At 43.4% G+C, this 15,336-nt stretch overlaps 1 protein-coding gene across 5 annotated transcripts in view; it reads right to left on the reverse strand.

Annotated features, from left to right (window-relative positions):
- The window catches only part of KIF21B (kinesin family member 21B), a 72,312-nt gene that overhangs the window by 28,591 nt on the left and 28,385 nt on the right, over window positions 1-15,336 (reverse strand). For all 5 annotated transcript variants that reach the window (XM_060277001.1, XM_060276998.1, XM_060276999.1 and 2 more), the window contains exons 2-10: window positions 14,832-15,054; window positions 11,240-11,422; window positions 10,230-10,379; window positions 6,406-6,540; window positions 6,148-6,315; window positions 5,334-5,449; window positions 4,434-4,629; window positions 3,446-3,635; window positions 1,027-1,090 (exon numbers count right to left, since the gene is read on the reverse strand). In XM_060277001.1, the coding sequence (XP_060132984.1) occupies window positions 1,027-1,090; window positions 3,446-3,635; window positions 4,434-4,629; window positions 5,334-5,449; window positions 6,148-6,315; window positions 6,406-6,540; window positions 10,230-10,379; window positions 11,240-11,422; window positions 14,832-15,054 (1,425 nt within the window). The remainder of the gene's footprint in view (window positions 1-1,026; window positions 1,091-3,445; window positions 3,636-4,433; window positions 4,630-5,333; window positions 5,450-6,147; window positions 6,316-6,405; window positions 6,541-10,229; window positions 10,380-11,239; window positions 11,423-14,831; window positions 15,055-15,336) is intronic.

The raw sequence follows: 15,336 nt of genomic DNA on the forward strand, positions 1-15,336 counted from the left end.
TTTATAAGTACCACAAATCTCTTATATCAAAGGGTTGTTTCTTTTTTTATTATTATTAAATTTCTTCTTTTACAAAAATACGTGCATTGTCTCTTTTTTTAAGTTGTGTTTTCTTACAGATCAGTTTCATTTGTTGTGAAACATTGGTGTTGCATGCAGTATTAGGTTGGGAAGAAAAGAGGGGAAGAGAGGAGGAGAGGGGATGGTGAGTGGGATGGGGTGGGCAATGCTTCTATTCTTCTCCTTAGCGTATGTGTGGGGTTTTGTGTCAGCATCACTTGTATGGGTTATCTTATTATTCGTCAAAGGGTTGTTTCTGATCCTAAAGTGTTCATCATTTGAAGATTACAGTGCACAAAGGGCAAGAAGCCGCAGGGGTGAAAGTACTGGCTTAAAGCTACTTGAATAGTCACCAGTATAGAAATATAAATATATAAATCTGACATCAGGAACCAGAAGACAGAAAAACCAGTAGGAGAACACTTCAATCTCCCAGGACATTCTATACAAGATCTCAAAGTAGCTGTCTTACTACAAAAGAATTTCAGAAATAGACTGGAAAGAGAAGTTGCTGAATTGCAACTTATCACCAAGCTCAAAACCATGGAGGGACCTGGTTTGAACAGAGATATCGGGTTCTTATCTCATTATACATGATAAGCGATCTTCAGCCATCTCAACCCTTGCTTTTTCATGCAAAACCATTTGCAGTCGTTTGCGGTCATCAACAGCTATCAGTCAGTCAATCACCCATTTCCACCACCCTTCTGAGTGATCCCCCCTCCCCATCCCCACCCCTCCCCACCCCTTCTCTACATAAGTGCCTGGAAACTTCCATTTCACTGTATCTGAAGAAGTGTGCATGCACACGAAAGCTCATACCAAAATAAAAACTTAGTTGGTCTTTAAGGTGCTACTGAAGGAATTTTTTTATTTCACCAGTATAGAAGTTAGATATTTTTTCTCTTTCAAGAACAAAAAGGACAAAAGTGGGTGTGGGGAACCCAGAGGACCACTCCATCTTACCTGAGCTCCTCTATTTCCCGGATGTAGTTCTGAATCAGAGCACCAATAGCCTCATTGCCATCACCTGGGAGAACAGAAATTAAATTCTAAACAATAATGGAGAGAGGCTTCCGGTTGACCACGCCATCTTGCTCAGACGGGGGTCCGCACAGCGGAGCGGACCTCGGCGCTTCAGAGGTGGAGGGAATCGTTCCAGCGAAACGAAACCTCCTTAAAAGCCCCAAATCGTGCTTTTTGGGGACAGATTTTGCCTGGCGGCGCCAAAAGCGGGCTCTCTCCTCCCCGGATCGGCTTTGTTTAAGCCCCCGAGAGCGAGGAGGTGAACCGCGGCGGACAGGCTGACATTGCTGCTCTGAGAGTGCGAAGCTGCGAGTCTGGGAAGTGGAGGTGGCCAATTCTTCAAAGAACATTCAGCAAATGAATAGACTGTGAGTAATTTGGATTCTTTGGAATGTAAATTAAGGCAACAATTTGGACCTGGGAGAGAGGGGAAAAGAGGAAGCCACCCCCCCCCACGGTAACATAAGAGACAGTAAACAGAAACCCGAAGCCGTAAACAGAAGATTTTAACTTAAAAGGATTCCTCAAAGGCATCAAAGAGAATCTCCCCTAAATGCAGGGTAAAAGGGGAGAGAGACTGTTGTGATTGCCCTGCAGAATGAAGTTAAGACTAAGAAAGACCTTTCTTTTTCTCGGGAGCCGGCAGCCCAGAAAACCCAGTGAGCTGACCAGGATTTATAGTTAAATTTTATTTCTATCTTTATCTCTGTACTTTTTGGGAATTTTTTTTTGGTTTATATGCTTTTGAAATGTGAGTTCGAACTTTATTTTTAAGAATGCAGCCAGCTTGTTAAAATGGAGTCGAGAAAATAGACTGCGATCATATTCCACCCCATGTGACAAGTTTTGACCTTGACAGGACTGAACTATGTCAACAAAAAGGTACCCGCCTGAGTTTCAGCGGACTGTTTTGACCTTAATGTGGGAAACAAGAATAGAACTATGTCAAGAGGAGACACAACGGCTAGTGTTACAGCAACAATTCCAGATTGTGATGACAGAATATGATTTCCTAGAAGATGAAGCTTTTGAAACTGAAGAAGATGAATGTGAGAATGACAATGATGATGACTGTGATGATTTAACACAAAATGAAGCCCATCACGAAAAAAATGATGATTTTACTCTACAAAAAGTTGGATGGAGTGCCTCCCCTTCGAGGGGGGCACGACTGGATTTACTGGAACTCCAGAATGACCACAGGGAAGAAGGAAAAATTAAGCAGAGAAGAGAAGAAGCTCAGGGGTCTGATATGGAGGCCTGGATGGCAAAAGACTGCAAACAGGGGGTGGGGTGAAGGGAAAGTGAAGTGGTGATTGTAAGGATGGGTTAATAGGACTATAACTGGACTGCTGACTATGGAACTTGCTGGATTGGAGGGGTGGAGCAGGTACTCGGGGGGAGTAAGGTTAGTTTGGGAATAGTTATAGGTTTAAAAAGTGAATTGATTCTGGAAAAAGGTGAAAATATGGAGGCCTATAGAGGGGTAAAAATTAGGCACGGGAAGAAAAAATGGGAGTTTGATTTCTCAGTGATTGGACAATAGGCGAAAATGATAATAGTTTAAAAGTGGTATAAGATATAAAGGTGTATGTTATAAAATATGAACTATGAAACTGTTGAAGATGATAAATAAGGGAGGAAAACCGGGGAAGGGTGGGAGGGTGGGGAAGCCCACAAAATATGGTTTAACAATTATGAATTTAACAATTATGATGAATTTTTTTTTTGTCTTTTTTCCTTTTTGTCTTTTTTTTTCCTCTTCTCTTTTTTCTCTTTTTCTCTTTTTGTATTTTCTTTTTTTTTTGGTATGACAATAGATGGTTGGATGGATGAACTCCTGCGTACTGCCCTGGTTCACTGGAGCTCCCTGGTGGCAGGGGGGGGCTTGGGGGGCAGGGGAGGGGGAGGAGGACAGAAACCCAATCATAAAATGGACCACTTCTGACTGATCACCTGCGTGGGATACTTCTGTGGCAGGGGAGGACCCATGGAGGGGGGTGGGAAGAAGGTGGAAAAGGTGTTTATGTATGTACCATCTTTTGTAATTTGTAAAAACCAATAAAAATTATGTTAAAAAAAAAAAAAAACAATAATGGAGAAAGCTAGACAAGAGCAAGCAAAATCCCAAAGAAATCAGAGAAGCCCAATTGCTATGGAAAACAAAAGCACCCAGGCTAAGCATGCTTCACTGAACATATGGCTAACATCATGCACACTTTGGTCCTTCATAAAAACCAACCCTGAAATCTGTAAACACAATTTTTCTCTTGTGACTTTAAGGAATATATAGCGCCATTTGTATGCTGTCCAATGAAATGGTCTAGAGACCCCAACCAGTTGCCCCTCTCAGTCTCACCTGCCTTGGCAAGAATCAAGTTGGCTTCTTGGCTCATCAAGTGTGTGACACGGATGTTGATGGCATCAATAGCTTCTTGCATGGCCTTCACACGCATACGCAAAGTGGTGTTCTCCTTCTGCAGCATGGCATTCTCCTGGAACAGGTCGCTGTAGCCTTCAGAGCCATCCTCTCCAATGACACGCTTGCCCTTTGGAGACAGAAATGAATGAAAACACCAGTAGGAAGGGCTGGAGAGCACATGGGCTGGGGTGGAAGACAGTCGCCCTGTGCGCATCCCAATTAAGGGACATAATCATCATAGTATACTTCAGTCATCTCAAGCCTTCTGCCTGTCATGGCAGTCTTGCACATACAGGAAGGCTCTGAAGTTGGGGTACTTTTCAAGTACTTTATAATCCACCTTCCTGCAGAAATAGTTCAGTGACTGCCATTTTTTTTAACCAGCTCTTAAAGAGTTGCATAAAAGATTTATATTTATGTTTATACGCCAGTCTTTGATCATTGAGGCTTCTCAAAGTAAGAGTACTACATTTTAAAAGACAGTAAAATCTAACTATCACATGAACTTTTTAAAAAGAGAGATTAGAAGACCTCCAATAAAAGTGCACCACAAGCAGCAGCTTGTGGCAAAATCATGCAGTGGTGGACTTTGGGCTCTCAAATTTCAGCGGCGCACTATATACTGGGTTTGCTCTCTACAAAGCAGGTTGCTATCATCCCTATTTTGAAGATGGAGAAACTAAAGCTTAAAGAAACCCGCCAATGTTCATCTCTAGCAAATCATCTGCAGAAGTAGAACTTTTCAAATAAAAAAAGGGAGTGGGCCAAATATGGCATTAATATATTTTCTCCAGGGGAATTTAACTGGGTGTGCAACATTCCTAAAAGGGGGGGGGGGGAGAGAAAACACCACTAGGGACAAGGGAACTACTTCAAGTGCTGAAGTTGTGCCACTCAATGCAAAACGCTCCCGACATCTCCTTACCGCCTTGTACTCCATGAGCTCCAGCTGAAGGCGAGCAATTTCAGCTCGCAGGGCACTGATCTGCTGGCTCGTCTTATCCTGGTTCACCACCACTTTGTTCTTGATGTTGCGAGCTCTGTTGGCATACTTAAGGGTATTCAGGGTCTCCATAAAATCCCGATCTGAAGGGCTCACACAGGCAATCATTATGGTTTGGCTATGAAGGTGGGAGAATAAATAAGGTCAAGCACAGGAGGGCTGCTAGTCTCCCTGCCGCATCAGCTATCTCCCAGTGAGAGTAGCGGTGCAGACTGGGTCAAGCCATTCCCAATGCTGGCAGTCTGGCAGCTCAAACCAACCAGCCTCAGAGGGCTCCAATTTGCTGAATGGTGAATCAGAGTTTGAGCTGACAAGAGTTCTGAACAACCTTGCCCCCCCCCCTCTTGCCTTGGGCAAATTACCAAATATTCTGCCAAACAGAAAGCAGGAGTTCCCAAATCCAAAAGGCCATGACAAGACAGACAAAGAACATGAAGGAAAATTGGGGGGGGGGGCAGCTGTACAAGGAAACAGACTAGAAAAGAGGGGGAAGGAAGAGATTACAGTGATCCCATGTTAGGAGGTACAGTTGCCAGAATTCTGGATCAAAAACAGCTTAGGCATATTATGTAAGCATCTATTCTGCAAAAGCCAATAATCACATTTGGAACCCAGGAAGAAATGAGGCCCAGGATGTGTTTAAAAATACGTTCTTTGGCACTTCTGCTGTGGCCTTGCCTTGGGACCTCTCATTAAGGGATCCCATGGCCATGCAGCGTTAATCATAACACACAATTCAGACAGCCTCCTCACCTGCAACCACCCAACCCCAGTAACCCTGCAAAAGCTACAAACAGCTGTTCTAGTGCCTCTTTCCATTACCTGTTGCCACCAAGGGAATCTTGGAGGAGCCGAGTCAGCTTTGAATCTCGGTAGGGCACATGCAAGGCTCTCTTGCTCTGGTCCCCAAGGGCGCTGATGACGTTCCCCAGTGCTAGCTATCAAGAAAAAGGGCAAGTCGGCAAATAAGAGATGGGCACTTTCCCTTGTGCCTTTATTCTGGCACCATACATCCCTCATAGAAAAGCAAACATAGCTTCAAGCAGTTATTCCCTTTTTGAGGTCACAAATCAGCCCTCCACCCCCACTTACTGGGATGAAACTTATACTGGTAAACACCATGACTTTTCCATTACAGGGACGAACCATATAAACCACATAAACTTTGCTGCCAAACAGGCAAGCTTGCTATATCACCATGACTGAACCTTAGCCTACAGAATCTGGCTTTCACAGAAACCTCCATCCAACCCTAGAGAATCTCAACTCATTTTTAGAAAGATACAGGCATCTATATCATACCTAAATTATACATGCTTGCAAATGTCACTGTCACTTTCAGACTATACTATAGTTCCATTCCCACAATTCCCTGTCTCTTAAATTTGCAATGGCTTCAGGGACAGAGCCTTGCCCACCAGAAACAACATAGATTTCCTGGGGTTTCCCATTCCATGAAGCCTGCATGCTACAACAAAGAGCTCTCTTATATGCCTACAGCAAGCCATGGCTTGTGCAAACTCCAAAACAGTAACAAAGGTGCTGGATAATACTTGGTTTGCCAGGCAAAATATTACAGGACCTGGCACTTGTTGTCATATCCAATCTTGACCCATTTGTATGATAAAGGCCATACCAAACCACAGTTGATGGAGATCCCTTCCTTGGCTCTCTCTCCGGTTGCACCAGTCCGCTTCAACCTCTCTGAGCCAGCCAGGTCAACAAAGTGGAATTTGGCTGTTCGCGTCTCATATTCACTAGAAGGCTGGGATCCCTCGAGGAGACTGTTGGAGTCTCCATTCACCTACAATCGGAACACATCCCAGAATCATTTCCCGAGGTGTAATGGATTCTGCAATTGCTCCATCCCGTCCTCCCCTTCTCATGTCCTTACCAAGTGTACAGGGGAGCAGACGCGCATTTGGCAAAGGTAGATGGTGAAGATGGCATGGGAGCGGGAGCTCTGGACATTCATCTGGGTGCTGGCTGTGGTTCGAGAGAGAGCTCCCTGCTTCAGGCACTGAATCAGCTGCAGGGACAGACAAGAGTAGGGATGACGGTTACACTTTCTGGCCAAGATGCAAGGCAACACATGCACACACAAAAGCAAACTGAATCATTTTTCAACCTTGCTTGAACAGGCGTACAGCTTCCTGCTGGACACTATTTCATCATTAGCTCTTGCGAAAGTCAACCCCCTACAGGACTATAACAATCAGGATCGAGCTAGATCTGACATGCAGTTGTGTGTCTCTTTCCCCCAACAGGGCTGGAAGGGAGAGTGAAGAAGAGGCCAGGTTGGTGGGGTTGTTCAACTCTGCCTCCTCTGGATTTTTTTCAGCTCAAAATCACACACACACTCCTAACTCCAAATACAATTTAGTACTTTGTTGAGGAGGTGTTAATTATTACCACTGTATCACTTATATAAACTAAATGATACAGTGACAGAAAACCTGGTGAGACAAGATTTGCAAATTTATCTGAACTTACAAGATTTCTTGTAAAGACTGGCATTCTTTGATAAAGTAATGATTGTGGTGCCTGTTTCTAATGCTTCTAATTGCTTCCTGTTTCACTGCCAATATGTAAATGACAGAGATAGTGAGATACTGATTTTGTCTGTTTCTTCTTATAAATATGCAAGAACACACAAAGGAACATACACAACAATGTAAATATTTATGTATAAATAATATGTTTGACACACACACACACACTGCTTACGACACCCCTTACAACCATGGTCACAGCCACCTCAGGCATTTCAAGCACATGAACCACAGTTCTGTGGAGGGTAAACTACAGTTCCCAGGACTCTTTGCGGGAATTCTTCAAATGTATTTTAAGGGTATGGTGTGGTTGCAATCCATGTGCGCATGCACACAGACACACCCTTCCTATTGAAGATTATACTTCTGGCAAATGTCCACAGATGCTTATTCTATAATAAATTTGTCTGTCTTAGTTGTATATAATTGAAAGGAAATCCAGTCAATATTATATAAAATTAAGCTTGTCCAACAAATGCACTAGCGGTTTAAAGCACACGCCAAAGACGACACTTAAGAACGGAGATCTGGGATTACCTATTAAATTAAATGACGACGCTTGTCAGATTCAGATGATGGCATAAGAAAGCTTTGTATGTAACATACTAAACTGAGTCAAACCCTTGGGTCCATCTAGCTCAGATCTTCCATCTAGGCAGAAGATCTTCAGGATTTTAGACAGTGGTCTCTCCCAGCCCTACCCAGAGATGTCAGGGATTGAATTTGGGATCTTCTGAATGCAGTGTGCTGTACCACTCAACAACAGACCCTCTTCTCAAAGGGATGGGGAGATACAGAAAGGGCAGTTTGAACAGAAAAGTCTTAACACCCTCAAGGGTCTTTATTATAGACACTTGTATGGCTTAGGACTCCATGAACTAACAGAAAGATAACCATTTTATTAAAGGTCTGGAATAAAACACAAATATGATCATCTATATCTCCTCATGCCACACTCTTCTTAAAGACTTTCAACTACCAAAATGAGGCATTTTTCAATACTGCAGAAATTGCCTTGGTGAGTTTTAAGGTATTGTGGCAGGACAGCAGTTTCACTGCACATGAAGACCAAGCGCCAAAAGTGAAAACAAAAGGAGAATACCAGTGTTTCAGCTTCTTTGTAATTAAGACACTCTCTCTTATCTAAACTCTGAAACAATTGCCTAAGAGCTCTGGCAATATATGAACTGTGCATCTGAATCAAATGAAGGCCATTATATCTAGAAATACAATGCATGTGAGAAATAATTAAAAGTTCAATTGAATTATAACGGTAAGAATTCTGAAAAGGGCTTTTTTTGTCCTATTTGCATAAGCAAATTATTTCCTATATTTTTATCCTGCTTTTCAGACAAATTATTGTCTCTGAAAACAACAGGCATCAATTAAAAAAGAGAGAGTGACACACAGAAAAAGCCTGCCCATCAGGTTTGCAAACCAAAAAAAGACACATACGTACAAGAACTCAGTGAAGGAAGAAATTATGAGAGGGGCACATTCTATATGGGTTGCTAGATGGTGTGTATTCCTTAGTCTTTGGGGAGGTGGAAATATTGTTCGTGTTTGGGGCTCTTGCTGGAAAAACTGTGGTTGAAGGGGAGCATTCTTACCCATGTGGTTGAGTTGGCTAAAAATTAAATCTTTCTGGTATGGGATATTAAATGACTTTAATTACTAGTTATGTATTGCCCTTCAAGGCCAAAGGAATTCTAACTTGGAATATTAAAATTTCATATCCAAGAAAAGCATTGCCATATCTATTGATGGTTGCTAGGTTATCCGCTGCAAATGTCTGGAAACATACAGAAATTCCCAGTGATTAAATGTGGTTTAAAAAGATACCAGACCCTAGCCGTTATGGAGAAAGTGACGCGTATCTTTCAAATGAGAGAAGTAAGGATTCATGCGGATAAATTCACTAGAGTAATGGCAGCTGTTCATTGCCTCCCAGAAGAATCACCCTCATGAATTGATATTTGCAAATATGGATTGTGAATTATTTGATTCGTTTTATATTGTGAATGAATTTTAGATGGTATTTGCAGGTTGTGTGTGATAGTGTGGACTTTATCTTAACATTCAGGAACTATATTATTTACTATGGAAATATCTATGCCACCATGCAGCATAAATTCCCAGAGTGGGAACTTCTGTGAAACAAAACCCTTTCCTGGCTGGTACTGTCTTGCAGGTGGGAAGGGATGGCTCTATCTTCCTTGCTGATGGAAAGGAAGTTTTACGCATTAGATAAAATAATAATCGTAACCGGGGAAATAGATGCAGGACCTGCATATAAATTCTAGCAGCTCTCAGACCCTGCAAAGGAACAAAGAGATTATCTACTATCCAGGATCACTGTAAAAACAAATAATAGTGAAACTCATAATGCTCCCAACCATATTCTATATTCCAATATATAGAATATTCTATATTCCAACATATAGAATAGCAGCTAGAAGAAAGGGATAATCATTTCCACCGAGGGGGAGAAATGTGGGAAAAACTACCAGAAAATTTAAGGAGGATATTCCGCGTTATTAAAAGCAAAATGCATAAGAATTAGTGCACTGACTCATGGCTGAAAAGTGGGTTGTGTTATGGACTCCACCCAAATAAAGCATGCAAACAACTGAGTTCTGCCATGCAGACTGGTAGCATCTGCAGTGAGATCAGGATACAATTAAGCAACAGCCTGAAACACAGCTAAGGAATTCTCATCTCATAATGTTTCCATGAGAAAACAGCCATGGCTTATTCTCGCAGCACGCACTAGATCACTTACAGCTTAGCACTCTTCAACCACCTCATAAGAAGAAGATTTGCACCACGTGCACGCCCACTGCAACACACCCACTCACTTACATTAGATGCATAATGATGGCTGAAGTGGAGATTGCCAGGGGCAAAACTCGGGGGGGGGGCATAAACAGTTGACTGCCAGTAGGGCAGCACACACCAGTGCTGCCTCCAATGTCTCTGCTGGCTCCACCCAACCTGCCCCCAATGTCCCTGTCGGCTCCATCCGACAGGCTGAACATGCTTAGAAACCCACAATCAGGAATGCCTAAAGAGGACTTTCATTGAACAAGGAATCAAGACATTGTAGCGACTAATTAACATGAAACACAAAGCTGAGGTCTAATGTATGAGGAAGTTGGTCACGTACCTCGTCCTGCGAGCCAATGAGACGTGATGTGACACCTGTGGTGTAGATCCCACCACTGGTATCTTCATGGATTTTGATGTTTGACTTCCGGTGGCGGCTATCAGGGTCTCGTGAGCTATCAAAGAGGTCCAGGATCTCTTCGTTATACAGCTGAACAAAGACATGGGTGGGGGGGCAAAATTGATACTAGGTTGATTGATTCACGAAGGGCTCCACAGGTACAAAATGATAGAAACGGGTATTTGGGCTTGCAGTGTGCCTTGAAGGTCAAAGCAGAGCTTGACATTTAGCTAAGGATTGGCCCTGTTGACTGCAGCATGAGAGGTTGGTGCTGTAATCAACAGCAAATCTGCAATTCTCTTTTAACAGGAATTTGAACCACAGCAGTTTTACGGGGAAGAGGGCTGGTAACAGAAGAGAAAAACTGGAAGAACTGGAGATTCATAATTGTCTGGAGCAATAAATGTAAAAGCTGCATGGCATTCTTCACTCCTCTCACCACTGACAAGCTTACCAGAGAGACGAAATCTTAAGTTGGCTGAGGCTGCTGCATCCCCAGACAGAACAAAACAAGTAGGTTTGCATCATTATTGCGATCTGTTGACTGATGCATGAATCAGCTGCATTTCCTCTATGAAAATGTTTACTCATTGTTAAGGTCAAGCAATGTCTTTAATGGGTCTTCTGTGCATGATAGCAGAGTGGTGGTATAAAAGGAAGCAAGTGCCAAGTTCCACCCTGAGTGAAGAAGCATCATGCCCTCTCATTTTTGAATGCAAATTCAAATTTAATCTCCTTCACTTACTCTTGGATGCACAGGCATGCCCCATGCTGTAATTGGTATGTTAACCCAGATCCACCACCAATGATCCAATTGTGCCCCCACACTGCACTTACTGCAGCAGAAATTAGAGAAGCCTGCTTCATTCAGTAGCCTCAGGCATACCTGTATGTGAGCTTATGCCCTCCTTATCACACCCCCATCTCCCTGCAGACACCAAGGCACCTACCTCCAAGAACTGTGCACTGACTTTAAACTCTGGTACTGGCACACCCTGTTCCTGCGCTGCCCGCTTGCGCTCCTCTATGCCAGAGAATAGGTGGGTAATGGCCCGTGGAATTATGCCATTCTCATCTTCGGAAATGTTCACGTCAAAGCCGGTTCCCATGGTGTACGTCTTACCTGCACCTGTCTAAAAGTAAACGGAAGAGATGCTTTATGAGAGCCCAGCTTCACTGTGAGGTGGTGAAAAAATGTAGTTAACACCAACAACTGGGAAACACTGGCCTGCGAGCAATTGGAGAACAGCCTTACCAAAGGTGTCATGGGCTTTGAAGATGCTTGAACTCAGGACAAAAGGGGAAAACATGCCAAGAGGAAGGCACACTTGGCAAACCCTCACTATGATCAACTCCTGCCCAGAAAACTATGTCCCCACTGTGGAAGGATGTGTGGATCCAGAATTGGCCTCCACAGTCATGGACTCACTGTTAAAACCGTGTTTATGGAAGACAATCTTACTCAGCTACAAGTGATTGCCAAAGAAGAAGAAGAAGAAGAAGAAGAAGAAGAAGAAGAAGAAGAAGAAGAAGAAGAAGAAGAAGAAGAAGAAGAAGATGATTCCCTGGGACTCTCCACTACTCAACTCTGCTGCTCCTTAAACCCACCACACAGAGGGAGGTACTTGAGCAAGTTTTATTCAGAGGAGGCCCACCGAAATGAATGGACCTGAGTAAAACGTAAGTTGAATAGCACTCAGAATCTTTACAAACCCTTCATTGCACTTTATAATTCCAGTTCAGACACTCCATTCCCCATACTTATCCTGGTTATTCAGCCAGCTTAGAGTCCACATACGTCTATTGCAGAGCAGAGGGAAATAATATCACCGTGGCAGGTAACTCAGTGTAAAATTAAAGTGAGCACTGTTTTCCATGCTAATTTGCAATTATTTTATTTTGTTTACAAGGCACTCTTCTTACACCTAATTAGTTCATTTCAAACTCTCTTCTACCCTTTCCCGAGGGGGTGGTCCCAGGGTATCCTTATTTTCCAAGTTGACGGACATTACTACCTCTTCTGAGAGCAATTTGCATAGTTAAACTATCAACGGCTACTAGACATGATGGCTATTTTTTTTATCCCCACTGTCACAGGCAGAATGCCTCTGAACGCCAGTTGCTAGGAATCACAAGTTGGGTAGCACTGTTGCACTCAGGTCCTGCTTGTGGTTTTCCCACAAGCATCTGGTTGGCCATTGTGGAAGCTGAACCAAATGGGCCATTGACCTGATCCAGCAGACTCTTCTTATGTCCTCAAGGTTGGCATAATTCTGATGCAAATGGTTAGCCTAATGAATTGGGTGTGTCTACCAGCTACCAACTAGCTTTTTGTCATGATCAGCATTGGCTCCAGGTTTTGCAGTGTCCTTGGGCAAGATACCTTCAGTGTGGCAACCCCATGTGTGGGCCCTCCTCCTCCTCCTTCTCATCACTATCACCACTGCTCATTTGTTGACCATCTCCCATTGGGCTCAATCTGCTCAGCTTCCCAGAGGGATCAAGCAACACAAACACAGTATGCTCATCTATCTCCTCACTCATTACACAAGACAAAACCTCTGAGGCGGACATCTTCAAGTGATCGCCACATTAAATAAAATAAAAAACACAATTTTGTGAAGCAGCACTTTGTGGGTCTCTGAAAAGTGATAGATGGCACTCACTGTATGTGAATGCACCAACCTTGCAGAATTAAGGTCAATTAAAATAACTGCTATTAAAAAATAGCAGAAGAGCTATTTTGCTGCTATTAATATTCATGCCTCTGGAGAAAACCTCTGTTCCAGCTGTTCAGATGCAGCATATGTCACTCTTAATAAATATCTATGGCCAGGACAGCCTTCAGCAGCTAAATACTGGAGAAACTTGCAATGTGACTGGCAAAAAAAATCTTGGGAAAGCCCCAGTGTGGTTCTTCAAGTCATACCAATACTGTACATTGGGTTGTATTTAATTTAGCACTCTGGTTTCCCTTCAGATCGTATAAATCTTTTGCCTTTTTAATGTAGCACTAAAGAGATTGTCCCATCAGTGCAAGCATTTCTGCTTGTGCAATGGAACAGGCTCTTCTTCTCCGGCATGTTGTTCTAATGGATCTCTTCCCCTCCCTCCCCAACAGCAGATTTGAGGAGAGAACAGGGTAACGTGGAGGGAAATCCCGTTTTACCTGCTTCCACTAACCCACTGGCTTGCTCTGCTTCTCTAAGCAAGTGTCTGAAGTGAGTTTCACCTTTTCTGAAGGTTTAAGAAATTATTTTATAATGCAAAGTATCAACCCCTCCCCCCCAAAGTTGCACTTACATTTCCCCACTACCAGCTCCCCTCAAGCTACTACTATCTTTGAAGTACTGTATTTTTCCATGTATAAGACTAGGTTCCCCCCCCTAAAAATAATGTAAAAATTAGGGGGCATCTTATATACGGATAGTGCCGAGGGTGGACTGGCGATTGGTTGTTGCCCCCCAAATAGGGGGCATCTTATAAATGGGGGCATCATATAGATGGGAAAATACGGTAATTCTTTCACAAACATAAACATGTGGTTCCATCTTTAGGTGATTTGGTCTCAGGAAGCATATGTAGGGTTCTGAAGAGGTTTAGATGTGCACCCACTGAATTCTGGGGTACAGTATGAAGGCACGTGATGCAGCAACTTTGTTGGTCTGTGCTTGGGTAGTTGGCTACCTGGGAACCCCACCTTGAGTTTGATGTTGAAAGGAGGAAAAAGTGCACAGAGGCTTAGTAACCACCATACAGTAAAAGCACAGTCAAAGATTCATGGGAACTGTAGTTTACCCCCAGGGAGCTACCACTCCCAGCACCCTTAACAAAATTCAGCTCTTAGGACTCTTTGGGTGGAAGCTTGTTTGGTGTATAATAAATTCAGCTTTCCCCTTAAAATGCAGGATCAGCAGTGGGGCGGCACCAGAAGTCGCTTCTACAGATGTCTGGACATGCGTAGAAGCAACTTCCGGCGCTGGCGCTGCCCGATTTCCGGTGCCCAGACATGGGCAGAGCAGCACCTGAAATGGAGCATCCCTGGCAGGTAGGAAATCTGGGGGATTTCTGGGATTTTTTTCTATTCGGGATAACAGCGGGAAACGGATTAAAATCCGGGGGTTTCCCGTGAAAAATGGGAGATTTGGCAGCTATGCTAATACATATGTGATCCATTCATGGCAAACACTGCACATGGAAATGCAACCTTGCTTTCCCCCAGGTATCTGCTGTGTCCTCTTCCCACAGCCCTATTTTCACCACTCTCTCCTCCAGCACTCCACAGATGTACTCCAATCAAATACAGTAGTCATTTGCAAAAAAACCGGCAGGAAAGTAGCTTCGGGAGCCTTTCAAAGTTCTGTTTCCTAGTAACAACAACCCAAAAAAGTCAACCAACCACTAACAGTGGTTGTTCCCTATTTTTTCCTCTTTCAGGCAAAGACCGTTCCATGCCAAACTAAGATGATAAATCTGAAAAGGCAACGAATACTCTGAACAGCTCCTGGTAGCGGCTGTGAAGATGATAAAGGAGCCACCTACCTGGCCGTATGCCAACACAGTTGCATTGTACCCCTCGAAGCAGCCCTCGATGAGTTTGCTCACACAGGTTGTGTAGATTTGTTCCTGCCACGTATCCAGGTCAAAGACAAAGTCGTAGGTAAAGGCTTTGTCCTTTCCCAAGAGCACCTGGGGTTCGCCAGGTGTCACTGATGTGCAGATGTGGCATCCTTCTATCTTCTCCTTTGGCATCTGAGGACGGATCCTGGAGAGAAAATGAAGGGGGGGGAAATGAGGACGAGTTCCTTTTATTTTACAAGCCAGGGATGGGGAACACTTAGCCAAAAAACTGATAAACCCTGGTTTTTGACATTTATATACTTAGGACTCACCTTGTTTCTTTGATTGGAAGTTGTTTTGAATACTGTGTTTTAATTATTGTCACCCACCTTGGGACCTTAGGGTGACAGGTAAATAACAATGATAATGATAACAATAACAACTCCTTCATGGGCAACCTTCCTGGGGCTGCATATCAGTGAAATGA

This window comes from Zootoca vivipara, chromosome 7, assembly GCF_963506605.1.
Source record: "Zootoca vivipara chromosome 7, rZooViv1.1, whole genome shotgun sequence".
Classification (NCBI taxonomy): domain Eukaryota; kingdom Metazoa; phylum Chordata; class Lepidosauria; order Squamata; family Lacertidae; genus Zootoca; species Zootoca vivipara.